General features: G+C 41.4%; 1 protein-coding gene across 1 annotated transcript in view; it reads left to right on the forward strand.

The window, feature by feature from the left end:
- The window catches only part of ofcc1 (orofacial cleft 1 candidate 1), an 84,877-nt gene that overhangs the window by 29,024 nt on the left and 34,647 nt on the right, over nucleotides 1-21,206 (forward strand). Inside the window, exons 15-17 of the mRNA XM_042510890.1 lie at nucleotides 4,262-4,353; nucleotides 6,137-6,282; nucleotides 20,028-20,279. Coding sequence (XP_042366824.1) covers nucleotides 4,262-4,353; nucleotides 6,137-6,282; nucleotides 20,028-20,279 — 490 coding nt within the window. The remainder of the gene's footprint in view (nucleotides 1-4,261; nucleotides 4,354-6,136; nucleotides 6,283-20,027; nucleotides 20,280-21,206) is intronic.

Raw genomic sequence — 21,206 nt, forward strand, 5'->3', positions numbered from 1 at the left:
CAAGGCAAAAGGTACCAGGTCTCTTCAACACACACGGCTGCATACCCTGCTCTCACGCAGACATGGACGCCAGCACACACACATACTTGCAGTCAGGTGAGGAGGTTGCTTGGGAAGTGAACACGATCCGCAAGTGAAATAACGGATCAAGGGTGTCCTGCACAACACCTCATCCACGCCGTTCCCTAAGCCGATCTGACGTTTGGGCCTCATTTGCATACAGATCTGTTCATTTTGCATTACCTCTGGAGCGAATTACGGCACTCAGATGGGGAGATTACGTCAAGGTTGAAGGGAGTGATCGGACGGACAACTTTAACCTAGCCAAAAAAATGGAAATCCAATTCAGCGAGGAGAAGAAGAACAAATTATCCCCTTCCTCAGTCCTCTGTCAAGTCTTGGGGTTTCAGACGTTTCCTTCCCATTTCATGCCTCTCTGTTTCTGATATGTGCTGTGAGGAGATCGCTCTCTCTCTGCGCGTGTGACGCCAGGATTTTTCCTCATTACCCGTTTGTCTCAGAATCAGGACAAGTATATGGAGACCTCTTGTCATTGCGATAACGTACACACAGCAGAGCTTGACAGTGAGACTGGAAGTTTGTATTCCTGAGGCCTTAAGTTAATTAATCCCCGTAGAAAAATCACGGTGCGTGGTGAGGTGTCTATTACAGAACAAAACCTGACATCCCAATCCAAGATAATAACTCTGACAAGTTTTGATCGAAAAATCAGACGATTACTGTAGTGGTGTTGTGTGTGATTTTTTTGTGTTTCAGATTAACTTGCCATTGGATGATAATAATCCTGATTTACCTCAGTTGACTCGTCCAAGCATAATGAAGTTTATTTGGTGTTTTAACGTAGAGATTAGCCTGAGGCAGGCTGGGTTAAGTGACCTTTCACATTAACTGAATGATCCAGTTACATTGGGTTTGTTTGAACCCAAACGACTAATTAGATTAGCGTCTTGTTTCATGATCGCCTTCAGTGGATCACTGTGAGCACGCTGATGATTCTGCCATAACTGTATTGCTGCTTCATTTCTCTGCCTCTTTTTTTTTTTTAAGAAATGCATCGTAACATCCATCCCCTTGAGCGCCGATAGTGATTTCGAGGATTCCTCATCTAATGTCTTCTTTGGAGCGCTGCCCTGCACTTTCAGGATGTGCTCCCCTCCAGGCCGGGTCCCAGTCATCAGAGTCTCAAACCACAACGTTACATCATAGGCTCTCAATCAGTCGCAGTCTGCATCCTGCCGATTAATTCAACAATGTCCGGATTCCAAATGGATGGAAGCCTGTTTGCAGAGATACACGTGTAAATGCTCACAGTGGGTGTGGTAAACAAGCCAAAAGGACTGTATGTGGCGAATAAATACACCCAAAGGTGACAGTGTATTGCCTCCAAAGCGCACTGAAAATTCCCAGTTTTTGTGCGATAACGCAAGTGAAACATGATAAAGACATATTTGACTCTAAAGAGCAACAGACTTCATCCGTGTGTGGGGAAAAAAAACCAGCACATGTACATATGCACTGAGTGTCTGTTATTGTCATTACAATGCATACAATGACACTGAATCCTTACCGTATCATAGCAACCTTCACACAAGATCCGGACGTGGACCCGGGGGTAATCCATGAGTCAGTGACCTTTGATCCCTCTGTAACTTTGGACCAGTCATCAGGCAATTAGGGGCCTAGGTGAGCAAGAGCCGCCATCTCAGCCTGGTTGCATCTCACCGGTAACACAGTGATGGGGTCTCGACAGTGTTACGGCCCTCAGGCTTTTTGCTTTTCCTCGGCCTGTTTTTGTGTGCAAGCAAGAGAGAAGGGAGGTGTGTTGAGTTATGCAGTTGTGAGCTACACTCATTTGTATTTCCACCCTGGAAAATGTTTGTGCATGTATGCAAGTGTCTACATATTAATATCTTTGTTTGTGTGCCTTCCTGTGTGTGGGTGCGTCAATACAGTGTATACACGGGATGTGTGTGTGTGTGTGTGTGTGTGTGTGTGTGTGTGTGCGCGCGCTGGTTTTAACACAGCTCAGAGCGCAGGGGGATAACAAGGAGTTTGTTGTTGGCCTTGAGTGCCCGGAGAGGCTGGAGTTGTGGCAGCTCCAGCGCTCCGAGTTCACAGACGTAGCCCTTAGCTGTCGAAGCTGTCGATGCTGCCTCCGCGCTCATTCTGGATCCACAGCGTCTGCGCATTAGCAAGTGGGGCCTGGTGTAATGAGTGTGTGTGTGTGTGTGTTTGTGTGTGTGGTTGTGCAGTCGAAGAAAGCATCCTAATCCATGGTGGTCTAATTCCGTGAGTCTAAGGTTGCTGTTGTTGTTGCTAATAGAGATTGAGGTGTGTGTGTGTTAGTTTGTGTGTGTCTGTGTGTGTGTGTGGTGTGAGTGTGTGCATTAAAGCAGCTGGCCAGGCCCATGGGCCGCTTTGCTCTGTCTCATACTGTTTGCAGAGCAACAAACACATACTTTGCTGAAATATAATATTTGCTCAAGTGCTCTTCTACTTAGAATATTAGCAATAAACTATTAAAACAATGCCCTACAACTTGAATGAAAAACAGTTGATTTGGATGTTTTAAAAGTTAGAAATGCAGAATGCAGTGAATTTTCTCTCTGGGTAAATACAGTGTCGAAAAAGCAAAACTGACCAAGTTCTAATATTTACATATTTGAAAGCTTTCTGACTTTTTGCCTCTTGACACAATCCACCTCCCCATGCTTTTTAAGTGCTTTTTCATTTGACATTTCCTCATGGCAGTCATTTGTCATTTTTTAATTCACTTACAGAGTGTGTAAAAATATCTTGTTCTCAAGTCCAGGCATTACGATATAATTATGCACAAAATATTTGACCGATATAAGGTGATTGGAATCTTAACACTGACACAAAATTAAGTATATAGTTATGTAATGTCGTGAAAATGTAGAAATATAAATTATTTCATTCCTAGAATAGAACAAATATAACCTTATTACCTTGTGACTGTAGGCACTCCACATGTTTACCAGCAAAGTGGTGGTAATTAAAAACTACATCTGTGTTAGGATGAAATCTGATTTCCGACTCACTTAAAAATAGCAGCGAGCAGCCTCGTCCTGCCATTTAAGTACATTTTAGCTGTCAGAAGGATTTCTGATGTTTCGCCTATATTTAAGTTATTATCACTGATATATTTAATCCCGCAGCGAGAAAAAAAATTATATCATCGCTGAGGTTTCCATATGCATCATATAGATGTGACTGGTTCCACGGGGGGAGAAAAGTTTCACATAGTGAGATTTTTACATGTATCAAGCTAAGGTTTACTTAATTACAACCTCCAGGCAATGCAGGAACCCTTTTTTAAATTCTGTGAATGTTAATATGCTAAATAATGCAGATCTCCGACTCTTCAAGCATGAGACACACATCTGGCGGCTTACCATTTAAATTACAGCAAAAAAAAAAGAGGGAGACAGATAGAGAGAGAGAGAAAAGAAAAAAGAGGGTTAGGATGAAAAAATACTTCAAAAGTAATTTCCCAAAGAAGAGAAGAATGGGGAAATGTATTACAACCAAACTTAATTTCTTTTTCGATTTTTCATCATTTCTAATTGCATACATTAGAGCGTTGAGGCTGGGAAGGTTCAGCTGTGAGATTGTAGGAGACAGAGATGACTGTGCAGTGGGAGCTCTATAAGTTAACACTCCTACCTCTCTCTGTAAAGAGTCAAATCAGCCTTTGTTGCTTTTGCAAGTCTCCAGATAGTTTACCAAAACATCTTCACTACCTGCCTCCGAGTAGAACAACAAGACAAAAGCAACACTTGCAGTGTGTTTAGAAATACAAGACTATTTTATTTGATTTCTTGGGATTGCAAACAGCATTTTTTTTTAACAGTAATTCTTCTCGTATAAAGTGTCATTACAAACCTGAATTTTTTTTAGCATTTAACAATTTTTTGTCAGAAAAAATGTAAATGGAAACTTTTAATTTGTATTGTGATGTATTAATTTTATTTTTTCATAATTGTGATTTTTTTTTTTTTGTCAATTTCCATCATTGCATTTTGGAGTATTTCATCAGTACTTTTAACAAGCGTATACTTGTAATCATTTGGATTTCGTAATATAAATACCACTCACCCACCCTTGATCCTCAGTATGATTGCCAGATGTGGTTTGCAAAAGAAAACAAACATGAACCTTTCATTCTTTTTTACACTCACTGCACGTTACTTCTCTTTTTCTTTGGGGGGGGGTGTAGGGAAGAATTCCTCCTCGGGAGCCATTTCTAGAAACACGGCGGAGAAGGGTGATCCATGCAGAGAGAAGGCAGAGGGTGGGATTCACTACAAGGTAACACTGTGATTTAAGGGAAAGTGTTCCCACCCTTGAAATGAGCACCCTCTCTGCTTTCCCCTTCCCTTCCCTTCCCACCCCTTTCTGCACCCCTACACACACCTCCCCGGCTTATTATCTGAGATTTGTCAAAATACATTTCACACTAACAGGTATTTTTCAGCCTTCAAAGCCAGTTTTGATCTGCTTGACAAGCCAAAGCAGCTCAAATTCTGTGAAATCAGCAATGCCAGCCAGGCCTCCCTTTTTTTTTCTCCAAGCCGCTCTAAACACGCCTCTTCCTGTGCTACAGAGGACTTAAGCTAAATTAATCAAAGCCTGCATGTTACCTGCCATACTTTGAAGTGGTAATTGCAAAATTACTCTGTGTGCTGATCTGGCATTGCTGCCTCGCGGTTCGCCCCTGCCATTGTGCCTTCGCTGCGGCCTTTTGTTGTTGTGATGTTATTGTTGAGGTAGTAAGAAGCCTATGAACAACATCAAGCCTCCGTCTGTCACACACATATATGTCCTCCCCTTCCACCTCTCTCCTTTGTCTCTCCTAAGTCTTTATTCTTGCTAACCTCCTTCTACTGATGTACAAGAGGCTCTTTAGACCACCATTAATCAGCGATGACCTGTTAAATAAATGAGTTTGTTGATATGAGGTTTTATTTCTCTGCAGCCTCTGTAGACCATGATTTAAAAAAAATATCTTCTCCTCTTGGCCCTATCTTTAAAACCTTGCTAACTCTGTCAAATGTCGTGGTGTGGAACCCAGTTGTCTAATGATTAAGTGGAGTGATCTCCAACCTGCCCCAGCCTGGGAGCACTAGGGATCAGATTTCAACCCTTCAACCTGCAGTGCAGGCCTAATTAAAATGAATTTTCTCCAGGCGACCACTTTGCCCACAGGGCAGGAATCCAGCTATATACGGAATCCGCTCTTAAGGTATTGCATTAAATTTATTGTGGGGAGACACCAGAGAACATTGTGGTTTATATATCTCCTGCATTTTTTTTCTCTCTGCTTTCTTTCCCGCTCCTTTCCACCTTTTTATTGTGATCATCACTCTGGAATCCAAGCTTGCTTTGGCAAAGATTGCCCTATGAAAACGGATGGAGCTTTTATGGGGCCCTGCCCATTTACTACTTCCTGGGCCCAGTTTATCTCAGAGGGAGAGAGAGAAAGAAGGAGGAGAGGAGAAGATGAAAAAAATGGAGAGAGGTAGAGTTAGACAGGGGCGGAAGAAAGAGAGGGGTTGCTTATTCCAACTGTGGATCTCATTAACATACATCAGTGAGTATTTCACAACTTCAAGCAGAAAGGCACTAAGCCCACCCAAGGGCAACACAGGCAGGGCTGACAGGGCCAGGGAAAGCAAGCCGTTAACATGTTGGCGGCTTAACAAATAATATCTGCTCCCAAGTACCTTGGTGAAATATTTAAAACCCCACTTCCTAACTCCATTTGACTGTGTTTATGACGATGACAGTAAACGACTTGTGTGGAAAAAAACAGTGCCAGCTGCTCAAATATCACATATTTAACACCACCGTCACTGTACTCACGTTTCCCAAATGAACTCAACTTGAATGATGGCGTGCCGTATGCGATTTCTGCCGTCATTCTTGTCTCGTGTCAATTGAGGCGCGGCTGAGATATAGGAGAGGCTCCAAAGTGCCACGCACACTGTCACTGTCACCGTGTGCATCCCCCAAGATAAATTCCGGGGCCTGTTTCCTGCTTTGATTACAAATGACATCCGCATGTGTTCTCCCCGATTTCTGCTCCTCACAGAAGAAGCCAATCAAGAAGACAAATAGCTGCGGCCCCAGCATGAGCGGCAGCAGCGCGCCGCCTCGGCAGGCAGACAAACAGAAGATGCAGCCTTCAATGGAGAACCTCTCCACAGAGGAGATGGAGGAGTATACATTCTCCCTACAGTAAGTCTCACCACTCATTATCCTGCCTCAGACTCACAAAATTCAAACGTGGGAAAAAAAGAAGGGAAGAAAAACGTGGGTGACAACTGGTTTCTGTGCCTCACAGACAGCGATGTGCACGGCATCAAGCAGACAGACACTGACAATAAAATGTGCCTAGAACACCTCCTGTACAGATATAGATACAGTAGTCACGTCTTCCAAGGGAAATCCTAACTAAATGGAGTTTGCATCTGCTGGTTTTAACCTTGTATAGCTCAATTTTAATTTGTAAACAAGTTGCAGGCAAAGTCATTTTCAGAGCCTCACCGCCTAATCTAAAAGTCGCACTGTGTGAGAAGTTTGTTAAAAAGCGGGGAAAGTATACTGTCAATAATGGCCTACAGTTTTGACTTTTCTGCATTAGAATTAATATGGACTGAAATTTCTAAAATAATGCAAAAATTGTCAGATAAAATTTGTTTTGAGACAAAAGACTAAGTCTCACTCAAACTAATTTTGATCGTAACAATATTGCTCATGTGTACCAAACAATTGCCCAACCTACACCCGTTATGTCTTTATGTGGTTTGTTTCTTTCTTTCCCTCTGCACGACAAAATGCAACAAAGGAAGGTTTGGAAAAATTTGTTCCCCTTTTCTTCTCCGTGGCTTACAGCATTTGATTGTAATGAGAAAACAGGGATATATGAAATATAAACAAAGCAGGAAACACAGCATTTCAAACACCTTGGCCAAATGTGTTAAATGCAACAAGGTGCGGCACTGTATGCCCATAGAGCATCGAAATAGGCTAAAAGCAAAATTGCTTATTTCAACAAAAAAGTCACAGGTATTTGTTTTTATTTGAACGTCAACTAAATTAAGGGGAGGGGATTACCACACACACAAGTACACTGGGGGGGAGAGAGGCAGAGAGAGGGAGTCTATGTGTGTGAGGGAGACAGAAAGAGAGCTCTCCCTGGAGATTTAAAAGTACCCATGTTTCCTCATTTCTGGGAGTTGGTAATTTATAGCTGCTGGTCACATATTAAACAAGATCAGAGACTACTCCCTGACATCTTCTGAACATACTGGGGGAATTCAAATGATTACCAGCGTATCCTGCCAACAAATGACGACACAGGGACTATCTTGAGGGAGAGTGAATACAAAACGAACACAGAAAACCCAGGCAGGCTGCACACAAAGGGACACAATTAAATGGTTTTCACGATTATTCATAGTGCCGCTTTTTTACCTCTGAGCAGTCGCTGGGTTCCGTGAGATGAGACATTTCTGTCAGTTATAGGTACGGATTGTATTGAGTTGGAGCCCTGGCGGTTCCCTGATGCCCTGTGAAGGTGCTGCTGCTATTGATTTTATCTTTACAAGCACACACATTACAGTATCTCTGAGCTAAAGGCTGCTTTTTTTTTTGCCCTCGCCTAATCAGAACATTAAAAAGATACGGTGCCAGTGTTGGCTTTCACAATGAAGTTAAAGACACTGCAGCCTCAAAGTCATACCCTCACCCATCTCTCCCACTGTGCTGTTTGACTTAGGATTCTCTACATCACCTGAGGACTAACAGAGATGCAGACGAAAGGAACTGTTTACTGATTTTTTTTTTTTATTTGCCGTAATGATGTCATCTCCATCTCTTCTGGCATTTTTGAGTGCTCTGTTTGTATCTTTGCGTGTGTGTTTATATGTATTTGTGCATGCGCGTGGGAGTGTGTTTGCGTTTACGTGTACATCATCCCTCGACTGTGTCTGTGTACAGTACTTGTGCGCACCAGTGTGCGTACACATGCATTTTATGTGGGATGAGGATTCATACTGCAGTGATTGAGGGATATTACTGCCATCTATTGAGCCACAAGAGATTGAGCTCATTGAGATTTTTATAGGGCGTCCCGGCACAAATGTGCAAATCAGATGCTCATGCATTATTAAGCAAACACTTAGAAACAGTAAGATTCAGTGAGGATAGTCTGAGAATCACACAAAATATTTAACACAGTGCATCTGAAACGTTACAGGCAGGACACTTTATTCAAAGAGTCAAATAAATGTAAAGAAATGTATCGAAATAAAGCAAGCCAGTGTCTCATAGAGCTCCACAGTGTGTACACTACCCACACTTATAACAAGAGTAAATCTCTAATATGTAGCTGCAGGTGTGACTTCAAAGTCTAACTTCATGTTAGGGACACAACTGTCTGTTAACTGTCTATAAATAAAATAATATTACTGCAGGTATGACAACTTAGAGTTTATAAATGCATCTATGACATCACAGTGTCACTCACATAAATTTGGCACAATGTACAGTAATGTACTTTATGCATTACCTCTTTTTTCTGACTTCAGTCAAGCAGAACTACTTAGAAACACATCTCCTTGAAGCTTGGAGTTTAGGTTTCTCCATTATATATGATTTTACTCATATTTAATTTAAAGTTTTTGTTTCAGTGGGGCCAGGATCAGCTACTCTCTGCATTTTTTGGAGTTAGAAATTTTTTATTATGTTCTCTTTTAAATTATTTTATTTAAAGTTCCAGGCTGATAGCCTCAAAAGTATATCTATCCCTCTAAAACAGAAAAAATAAAACCCTACATGGTATATGGAATCCTAATAACTGTAAACCACAAATTACAATTTCAAAGACAGCACAATGCACCTTTTACTGCAAGTATTGACAATGCAAGTCAATTCTGGGCAAATGAAAAAGACTATGAAAACAAGGCGGGGAATGATTCTTCTTCTCGGTTTTTTTGAGTTCCAATGCTGCTGCTATCTGTTTGAACATGCATGAAAGGCTCCTGCCGACCTTCCAGCTTATTTGATGTCTACAAGTGTAATCTTAACCACCTTTTTTTCTCACAGTATAGCACTGAGCAAAATCAAAGCACCTGATTCAATACAGCTGTTGTAATTCGATAGGGCCAATTTGATTCTTTCGGATAGTGCGGCAACAACTTCTAGGAAAGGTAAACATACTCAGACTGAATTAATTTCACACCTTAGTGGGTACTTTAACAGTACTTTACTGTAAGTGTACTCAGCACATTGAGAAGTTGCTGTTGCTAGCTCGCATTATCAAAACTCATGTTACAGTTTAAAATCACACATATACTAACAAATGCTTTGCTCTTAGTTGTTGTTGCTCATACAGATTTCGATTTTCATGCATCCATGATTATTGCCAATCAGCTTTAGCATTCTGTCTCATCAATGTCACCCAACTATTTCTTTTTCTACTCTGGTTTTGAGGAGAGAAACCTGTTTTAATCAAAGTCATTCTCACATAGCAATTAGATCTAATTAGTCCAATTATCAAGATTCTAATTACATTGAAATATACCCCCTAAATCTCATATCAATTATAGTATGTGTGACTTGTCCTGATCAGGAGACATGAAGTGAGAGAGAGGGAGACAGACAGAGTAAAGACAAAGCTGGGTGGGAGGTATTAAAGAAAAGAGCATCCACATCCTCCGGAGGCCAAATGACTGCAGAACTGACTCCATCTGTCCCCAAAGCTTTTATTCCAAAAGACTGTGTGGCCATTTGGGGATAAATGTCACTTAACCTTTATCCACTTTTTTCATATTCAGAACTATTTTGTTACTGATAATGATGTCATGATTAGTTACATCCTAGCTTTCTGTTTCAATTAGATGAGAGTCAAAATAAATAAAGTTTTAGAGCTAGTTATCAAACACAATGGTTAAATCTGTGTTAACGCTGTAGAAGCAATTGTGTTGGAAATAATTATCACCTGTATTAAAATCCAGCCCGACCTTTGGTAGCACATTTACTCCCAATGCCAGCGTGTGGCAGGCAGCGTACACAAACACACACGCAGACACGCGCAGACCTGCACAGTATGTTGCTATAGCGAAACAGTATGGCGTTTTAGGTGCACCGGCAAAACACACACACGCACGCACACATGCACAGCCTGTTCTTGTTGTGGAGTCAGAGGGAACACACTGACCTAATTTCCCCCAGTTAGCTCGCCTCGTTGGGGACCAACAATCCTCTCCGCCCGTTTCCCCCAACCGAGCCTATCAGAGCACTCACTCACTGCGCGTCTCTGTCTCTCTAGCTCTCTGTGTGCCCTCCATCTGTTTGAGTCGGCATGCAAGTGGAAGGTTAGCAGTAAAGTGTACAATTATGTTGTTCACGGCTGCTCGTCTACACAGGATCATGTGCAGAAAACATTTATAACATGCACCCTGCAGTGTCATTCCCTTTCTAAAGAAGAGCCATTTAGAGGGAAAAAGAGATCGGCCTGCAGAAATAGACAGAGAAAGAGAGAAAAAACACCTGAAATAACAGCTAGTTCCAGGCTGTCAATCGCCTGCATACTGCAGCTCCGAATCACAACTCAGTGCAAGGGTCAATCAATTCTGATGTAATGCTGGTTGGAGAGGTGGGTGGAGATGGCAGTACTGTTCACCCCTGGGTCTCTGGTGCTTTCCTGTGCTGAGGGGGCAGGAATGTGTCTACGTGTGTGCATGCGCAAGTGCGAGCGTGCATGTGTGAAAAAGAGGGCCCCTGGCAACCGCGGCCCAGAGTGCACATGTTAGGGTTTTCTGCGGCCAGACGCGCCCTGGGTCACTTTCGGATCCCACAGACACACACATACACAATCAGTGCGCTGCTTCCTTTATGGAAATCAGAGCTGTCAGCTCCCTGACAGGCTCATGTTGCAATATGATTGGTTAATCTGCAGTGATGTGGCTGTCAGTCAGAGCTGAATGCGGTCCCATTGGTGGTCTGGGTCAAATGAATGTGTTTCCCACTGACACGTCAGAGAGAGAAGGGGAGGGGGGGTTCAGATAGAGAAAAAAATGACGGGAACTATATGTGAGAGCATATGAGTGATTGTGTGTGATTTGTACATGATTGTGTGTGTATCTGTGTGTGTGTGTGTGTGTGTGGGAGAGAGAAAGAGAGCTAGGCCAGAGGTGACACTTCCCTCACGCTCTTCTTTTTTCATGTGTAACCACTCGTTCCCCAGTCTGACATAAATATCTAAAAAAGATGGCAAAAGTCAACAAACAACTCCCCGAGAATTTAAAAGTGGATTTGTACATGCAGATACATGTAAGCTAATGCACTGTAGCACAGCCATGCACTAATGCACTGTGCTCTGTGCAAATAAATATGAACTTTTAGGAAAACATCACTGACTGGCAGCTTTGATAATATAACTGACAAGTCGTAGAGGTCGATGCAGTCAGAATCTGGTTTTAACATTTGTGTGTATATATGAGCGTGATGTCACCAGCAACTATTTAAGCCATTGCCAGTTTAGAACCAGAGCATGCTTGATTGGTAATTGCACTGACACCACAGTTAACAGTGTGCATTTGTCTGACTCTTTGTTTGGAGGCACCAAACTGTATATTAGATAAGAGTGACATTTAGCCCATTTCTGGTATTTTCCCAGCCTAATCAGTCATGTGGAAACAGCAGTTTTAAGACTTGGCCCATTTCATCCTGCATTGACAAAACTGATAGAATATGAAGAGAGAGACTGATTCAAATCTACTGACATCTAGTCTGTGTTTTTCACAGACGTGACTTGTATTGCCACCCAGCGCTGGGTGGCAATACAAGTCATGTCTGTGAAAAAAAACTTTTCTTCTTTGTCCATCACCCAGTTAATTTTCTCTTCAAACACATATAACATACTAGTCAGTCTCTTTGGCTTATAATTATTTCCTTTTTTCCTCTCACACTCTCCAGATGATTCTGTCTTCATCTCGCTTCCTCTAATTTCCTCCATCGTTCTCTCGCCATCCTCCTCTCCTCATTCTCGCTCTCTGTCTCTATCTCTCTGGTGGCAATGTCCTGCAGTTATGAGGCAAGGTCAGAGAAGTGAAATCCATTTAAATACTGATGCAACTCTCCGGAGGCCCATACTCAGCCTCCGCAGCACTCTTCCCTGTATGCCTCACCCAAATTGATGAATGGATAGATCTTATTATTTGTCCTGCATTAATCATTCTATGTATTACACATCTACTAGTGCCATGTTTTGAATATTTTCTCACTGCCCCCAAAAAGTTAATAGCGTGAACAACAACCTGTTCCTCATTGTTGAGGACTGTGGTGGTAGCTGTATTAACTGTGTGAGTAACGAGTGCTTGGGAAGCCCCTATGTGTGTGTTTGTTAATCCCAGGTGCATCTGCATTTGAAATGTTTCCACCCTAGTTTATGGCGCGCCAAGGGACCTGCCATTTCCATGTTTTAATCTCCTCTCGTGCTAAGTCAGGCTCTCTATAAAAACGCCACATGTTGCATTGCAGTGAAACGGCTACCTCATGTATACATCTAAACTATTCCAAGGTGTGTGGAGAGGCCAAAACATTCTTTTTTTGCAGGAGGGATTTGTTTGGCTGGTGCCTTTGGAGTCACAAAGTCGGATTAACACTCATCGAATTACTGTTGAACAGTCCATTAGCTTGTAGCTTTAGAGGTTTAGTGGTAAGCTTATCTTCATGTGTATGATATCTAAAGAATTGGTCTCCCACATATGAGATGACGTAGCTAGCATAAAGTTACGTAGGTTAGGTTTAGGAAAAGAAACATGGAGACAACATACCTTAAAATAACTCAGTTAGCTTGGTTTCACACAGTTCTGAACATGGGCCTCCAGCATGGGCCTTCTGCAGGGAAAGTCCTGTATTTTGTGACCCATTCACCACCCCAACCTGACTCCTTTCACAATATACACAATATATCTCCTTTGTTTAATCCATACAAAAAACAAGAAGAACAAACAAACAAAAAAAAAATTGAGGGGGTTACGTGTCAGACTAATTCTACTTCCTGTTGATGCAAAATCTTTATCAGCTTGAAATTCTGTGCCAGTGTTGCATCTTATCCACAGCTAGCTGATCAACAGCACAGAGTGCTAGTGGCCTTTTCTGTTGCCCTCATATACTCGCCTGCATGCGAGAACCTCCCTCTCATTGTAAAAATGAGCGGCCAACTATTAGTCAAACATGGCTTCCTAATTAAGTGGAACATTTCAGGGTTTTTTTCACACTGCTTCTGATTATGCTCTCCTCCACTCCCTGTCAGCTGCAAATAATTCTGATAATTTGGTGTTGCATCGCTGTACTATTTTAATTACATGATGATGGACTCCATTTCTACAGCTGAGTCACTATTCCATAATTCTTTTTTAACTACACCCCAAATACCTGCCACTGTGCTCCCATTTTGTCAATGAAACTCATTTATGTGTATTCTCGCTTTGCCAGGGTCTCTGTAAAAATGCTGTGCTTATAAAGCCCCCAAATGGTAAGGTAATTGTTCTTGGAACAAATAAAATTAAAAGAGAGAGAAAGAGGGAGCACAAAGTTAATTCTGAAACAGTTTTTTGTATTTTTTTTTTTCAATATAAATAAAACTTCTCACAAGATGATATAAAAATGACTCAATTATCTGAAAGCCTTGCGGGCATATAGTGCTGCTCTATTCAACTTGTTTTTATGCACACACACACATTCAAGGTGCTTTGGAAAATGATACCAGCTTAGTAACCAATGATTATCATTTAATACATCTTGTGGGAGCAGGTTTCTTTGTGATTTCTACTTTGTGAGGTTTCATAGCTTCCTGTATTATATTTGCCCCACCTGCGCAAAGCCCTGCTTACATGCCAGTCATTACGTAAACTTATGTGCTTCTGCGTAAATGAAATAAACAGGCAGTTACAGCCGCTGCTGTGGGAATGACGGTAGCATCTGTGCATGATGAAAACTTGGATTGGCATACATAGTGTATGTCCAATGCTTCATGTTTATGCAACACAGTTAATAAAATGCTTCACTGGCTAACTTGTTACTGGCTTTAGATTGATGCTATTGGTTATTGATGCAAATATCACATGTGATATTATGTGTCCTGACTAGTAGCTGTGGCATTCTAACACTGATAAAGCAGGTTTGAACTCCCATGACCTATTATCAACTGCAATAAAAAGTCAGAGAAGTCCGTAACAAAGTGTTAGATATATGAAGTTGACTGCAGTAGCATCTTCCAAAACAGCACATGAACACTTTACTATAGGTCATCTGTGCCTGCATCTTATGATAATCCATATTTACTTTTGCTTGGCAACAACCTGTAGTAGTTGTGGTAATAATGACAGGAGCAACAGTCAGATGACGTCATATAAAGAGGGGCAAAAACCACAGAAGGCGGTGGTCTTACTAAATAAGTCAAAAAGATTTCCTCTTAAATGCTGCACAACTTTCTCATTTTACAGTGAAACTGTACACTAAAATATATTTATGGAAAAAAGAGGTGAAATATAGGCAATGAATCTTACTTCATATTTGATAATTCAGCAGATAATTTGACAGTTTGATTGCAGTTTACCTGCAGTGATTGACATGATTGACAGCCGCATTAGAGACTCCTCAGCTCTGAGGGTTGGTGGTTTTCCATGAGCCGGGGTAGATTTAACACCTTCTCATTCTAAGTCGTCACATGTTGCGGCTCTGCAGTGGATTTCCATGTCTGCATATTATGCTTTAGGTTTCCTTTCTGTTCTTTGCGGGATGCTGCTACACAAGCACATAGTGGGATTATGCAGCATGTGGTTATGTTTTGGCAAGAAAAGCACATAGCAGCTGAAGTAGGGACGTCAACAAATGCACATACTGTCATGGCAGGTTAGGATTCAGCAAAAAGATGTAGAGAAGAAACATCACATTCAGACAAGAAATGAACAATGGACTCCTCCATGAACATAAGGGGTTTGCTGGACCCACCCATCACCCGTCCTTCCAGCCCGATAGGTGCCCTCTCTCTCCTTATATTGCATTGTTAATACAGTATTTCAACTTGACGCCATCCCGCGGTGTATCAGACAGACGTGACAGGTTCCATCTGGCCTTATCGTCAGCTGATGCCATCCAGGGGCGTATCATGGGGACGCGGATGATGGCTTTTGGGATCGTATGCTGAAAGCACTGTCAAAGCGGCAATATTTGCAACTTTGTAATGAAAACAGGTTGGTAGATCCTAAAACAATGCCATTAGAAGCAGAAGGAGTGGGAGGAGGCGCCTATTTTTTTGTCACAGACTGTCCCTGTACATTTGTATGGATGTCATGACAGTTTCAGCAAATACATTTTTATAAAAGTTACAAACTTTATACCTAACTTATTGCAGCACACTTAACTTCTGTCACCTCTATAACGTATTTAACTTCTTTACATAAGTTATGTAACCCGACTGAGTAGTTTTGGTACATAACTGCAGCTATTTCACAATGTTTACCACATGTTTAACACTGTGACTTAGTGGATGTGCCTGTCACTAGTATTCATTTTGTGAGCTGTTGGCATACAACCTACTCTGTCACTTAACTATTAGAAGTGTTGAAAGAAACAGTAAAGGCTGTCTGACTTCTGTTAGAGTCAATTGTTTGTACAATTGTGTACAAGTTCCAAACGAAGTTTCACAATCCCCCCTCACCCCAACATCAAAAACATTAATAACACCTCAGAAAGAAGTTAGCTGTGTAACCCACTGAGGACAGATGACTGATACTGTCAAAATCCAGAGCAAATGCATTATCAGCATTCTTCAAAAATGAAATGTAAACAAAGATGTGGTATCTTCAGTCCTATCTCTTGACACCTAAGATAATCACACTTCCATAATCACCACAACACTCGTGCATCTGGGCCACTAAGAAAACAATCACGTTATCTGTCAATCTTTTAAGTCTATTTTCACACTGTATCTTCGCTTTCTCTATTTCCCCAACAGCAAACCGTTCCTCGACTATGTGGGAAAAGATGTGTGGTTTTAGTGCATTTATAAACAATGCCGGTGGCCCAAATAAGAAAGTGACAGAAAATAACTTAATCCTCAAAATAAAGGGATAAGTCCAATACTTTAAGTGGCCTTAGACTGGAGGGTTTAAGCCATCAGGGCGATGCAGAGGGATTCTGAGGGTTACCTTCACTCTCCTCGGCCCTGGAGCCTTCCCATCATAAATCTGCTATTTAAAATGTAACACCCCACTGTACTCGTCTCCTCCTCCCCGCCCCTCCATCTCTCATTACCCATGCCATCTTAGAGGTTTAATACTTGCCTGTACTTGCTATTCTTTTTGTGCTATTTTTAAGAGCACAGCTCCCGTTTGTTGTCATGCCATTCAACATTAAGGGACACAGCCTGGGAAAACCAGTCCAGGAGATGGTTCTTGCTCCAATGGTTGACAGATACACGGTAGTTAAATCTGATTTACAGGCTTTGGCACTCTGTGGCAAGGTTTAAGGAGAAGGATGAGTCTTTTTGCGACGTGCTTTGATGACATGGGAATGGAGAACAAACATATCAAAACTGAGATAATGAGGGAACAGCTTCTGGCCCAGATTTCACAGAATCATGTACAATTAAAATATTGTATTATGTGCCAATGCATGCTTGTTGAAATGGTTAGTTTCATCTCAGGGCCCGCTACGCCACATGCTATCAGTCGTTCAGGGGACAAGCTGTGAAACATCCTTCGTTCCTGCAAGATAAAAAAAGCCTGTACCTCCACCCCCTGCCTTTGCCTCTTTTTCTACATTGTACTTTTGTAATTGGAGGTGCCATAATGAAATCAATTCAGTGGTGATAACAGATTTCACATCATGTTACCAGTCTCCTTTGGAAGCGGCCGCCACACGAAGACGTCTAAAAATACTCCTCTTTCATGCATCATCAATATCTTCATTATATGAAAGATGGGCGTCAGGTTGTATTTGCTGTTTTCGTTTAATGTCACTTGACAGGGTAACATCTTGCCTTGTGTCTGTGACACACAGCTTTTTTGTCTACTCCGTAATTCCACTTTTGCAGACGTGCAGAAAGCAGTTTTATAGCACACGGTGAAGCAAGTTGTGATAAAGCCCAGAACAGAACGGGAGGCCCTTTGTCAAAATCACGATAGAGGAGCAGAGACAAACATTTGCATGTATGTTATCATCTTTCTGTTTGCGTTAGTCTTGTAAAAACAGACACTTGACACAGGAATTGCACACATTTCAACATCATACTGTCACAGCAGTACTTAGTTTTGCTTGCACTGACATGGAACAAAACATATTTATTTTGGCAACATCTCCAGTGAAACTTAACTGTCATATGTTGCTTCTTGTAATCGTTTTTTCCAAAGACTCCGAGTAGTGACTTCAAATTATCCTTATTGCCAGTGTCATTCATCGATATGGAGGATTTTGCATCCTGTTCTGATGAGCGGTCAGTTTGTTACTTTATCACATACTGCTTTTTTCACGTAACATTAATATTAGAGTACAAAAAAAAAAAAACAGTAAACGATGCCTTCAGATGATTTAATTTACATCTAATGAAAAAGCAATAGAAGCAATGTAATTCTCCTGACATCCCTATTGCATGCATTATCTTGTATGTAGAGTATTTCAGCGACCTCACACAGGAAATATACAGAATGAAGTGCAGCACTAGGACTACATGCTGTAGTTTAAGATCTCAGCCAAAGAACTGACCGGCAGCTGACTTTCATGCTAGATGTTTATCCTCTTTGCTCAAGTTTATTTCAGCCAAGCTATGAATATTTATCATCCCAAACTGTTGACTGTGCGTTTTTCTGAATGAATCTGAGTTCTCCCACGTGTACTGTGCGCTACACCGCTGCTCTTGTGTGCACCCACTAAGGAACTTGATAACTTCAAATAATTTAACACTTCAGAGACTGTGCCCACCTCACAGGAACAGGAAAGATGATCCTTTTTGTTTTAAATGCGGCTACGTGTGACGGTTCACATTTCAGCAGCAATACAAGCAGGAGAAAACACAATGCTGCATTTTGATTTAAGTCTAGACTAATTATTTGGTGAGGGGAGGAGGGAAGGAGGGCAATACAATTGATTCTGTTTTTTTTTTTCTTGTTTTTCGTCTTTAGGCAGTGTACCATTTTCCCTAGATACACACTACAAAGTGAATTCCAACTGTGCTCTGGGACACAGTGGTGAGACACAGGGATGTCCACAGGCAAAGGCCTTAAGTCACACTCTGTGATGCTAACCATAGCTCCACTGTATGCACCTACTTTAGCCTTCGTCTAATTACTGCCAGCCAGACGATTGGGGTCATCAGTGTCTGTTTGTGTTGATATGTTCAAAGTATAATAAATAGATTTGTATGCACAATGTAACTATACACACTAATTAACTATACACACAGACACACGCTGTACAGTGTTGTATGTGGTATGTATGAAGTTCTTTATGCGTGGCTGTTATGAGCCCATTGTAACGTTTTGAATTTTCCTCTCCTCTCCTCTTGCCTCCACTGTTCCATCTGTGCCCTCCATATGAAAGGGAATAGTTGAGCAGGCCTGACAAAGGGCGGCACAGAGGAGGCAGAGGTGCTGAGGGAAGCTGAGCACCGCTGGAAGGGATTCCTATCTGTTTGTGTGTGCATGTGTGAATGTGTTTCAATTTGAATGCTACATTTCCCTACCTGTTATTTATTGCATGCATCTGATGATCGTAAAAGAAAATACACTTTAATACTGTATGTAATACATGGATAAAGAAGTGTTTGCAATTTGAATTTAAACATACATAAACATAACATCTAGTGTTGTAACTCACCTTTATGTTTGTAGCTCTTGAGGTCTACAGGGTGCATGTTGTTATTTGAATAATCGTTACTGACACTGTCACCCATGTGTAGGAACTGTTTAAGCACCCTGTATTCAAGTCAGCTGAAAATTTAATACAAAATATTAAAATGAAAGGATAGACACACAAAAACAGTGTTTATCCTAAGACATTTAAAAGTTTAATGATGACGTACATTATTTTTTTTAAAGGGGATCCATTATGCTTATTTTGCATTTTGGGTTTCTACTAGAACACATGCTTAATGTTCAGAAAATGTGATTTTTCTCATACTGACCCTGCTGGAACACCTGTATTCATTCTCTGTGAGAAGCGTTCCATTTTCATGCCTGTCTCTTTAAGTGCCCCTCCCGACAAAGCTCAGTCTGCTTTGATTGGTTAGCGTTTTTCAGTCGTTTATACTAGAGATTTCCCTTCTTTATACCTTCATTGCAGCTGGGGGAATTACTGTAACAGAGTATAGCACATTTTCTACCTTTAGAAATCAGCTATTAAAGCCTCTAAACAAAAATCTTAATGAATCAATATGTTCCAAAAAGAATAAAATCCAGTATTGTGGAGAAATTAGAAACTTCGCCAACCATAATTATATGTTTCCCTGATGTTAGTATGTTGCTAAATGTAGCAGTATACCTGTAGCACAGCAATGACTGTAACAAGAGTATAAAAGCACTTGATACAGTGCAAAATCACCAATAAAAGCTTTAAAACCAAAATCTTCACAAGGGAACATTTTTAGCAGGAATATAATCAAAGATCGGGGAGATATTAACAACACTGACAACCAAAATTACATGTTTCCCTGACATTAGCATGTTGCACCATGTCGAATTATAGGCTGCCAACACTCATTTGAAACTTTGGCCAAAATAAAAATATGACATTGTAACATTACATATATACTTATATGACAGATTATAAAGAAAAGCATAATAGGTCCCCTTTAAAAAGCTTCATTAAAAAATATAGTTAGAATGACAAGAAAAGAAAAAAAGGTTGTATGGTAATTGTATAGTTTGTGTAGTAACGCATGGTGTGTCTGGTTATCCTCTGTCTCAAAACAGATCAGCGCCAACTGGATCTGGTTCCTGCCCCTCACGCCTGTCCGACCGAGCCTGCCTGGCACTACGCATGCTGCCGTCCGAGCTGGGCCTGCCGTTGCCGCGGCAACAACAGCCGCATAGTAGCTGGCGTGGCTCCGTTCGGCAGCTCGGCCTCATTATGCTGCTGCTGGCTTTGATGTGGTTTGTGAGGCTCTACCTGCATTACTGCAGCCAGTGGCTCTACCTCCAGGCCATAGCAGTTCCTGTCAACAAGTGAGTTTGCTTCCTTTGATATCACCCTGCACGCACACACACACTCATATGGGCGGGGGGTGAGCGTATGGATACACACGCACACACACACACACACACACACACACACACACACACACACACACACACACACACACACACACACACACACACAAAGCAGAAGTACATAGACACTTTATGAACGCACGTTTTGCTGCTGCTGACATAAATCCTTTCACATAGAAGGAAGATACATACATGGATTACTGATGCACATAGGCAAATTGTAGATCCACACACATGCACTCACAAACAACACATGCATGCAAGCTCGGCAGCACACATGCAAAGTACGGTTGTGAAATGGGATGTGGAGGGGTTAAGGAGCAGGAGAAAACAAGGATGTGCAGTGTGTCTGAGAGTGTGGTTTGGCAACCATGCACACACACTGGATACGCCCAAATCATCTGTTTAGAATCCCCCTATTAACATTTTAACAAGACTCTCTCAATATTAACAAACCATTGCTGGGGGAGTTTGTTGATTTCACCACGCGGATTTAAGTCCCAAAAGGCTACATTATTTGGAAGGAATTTATTGTTATTATTTGGTACACAGCATTGATAATAAACAGCAATAAGATACCACGGAACTGTTAAATCACATCTCAATGGCATATGGTGCTGATTTAATTCATCACAATAAAACAAGCTGGCTGCAAACATGCACACAAGCAGGTTTTTATTACAATAACATGGGGGTGCAAACATCATGCGTTAAGGCTGGGGGAGAAAAAAGTGGCGGATAAAGAAAAAAAAGATGGACTGAGGGGGTGGATAGGAGGAGAAAAAACAAAAATGCGAAAACAGAGGGGGTCAACGTCGGATGACAACTTCCACATGTCCAAATCTGCTGCTCTCCCTCCGAGCATTTCTCTCTCCATGCAAT

The sequence above is a fragment of the Plectropomus leopardus genome, chromosome 21 (assembly GCF_008729295.1).
Source record: "Plectropomus leopardus isolate mb chromosome 21, YSFRI_Pleo_2.0, whole genome shotgun sequence".
Taxonomy (NCBI): Eukaryota; Metazoa; Chordata; class Actinopteri; order Perciformes; family Serranidae; genus Plectropomus; species Plectropomus leopardus.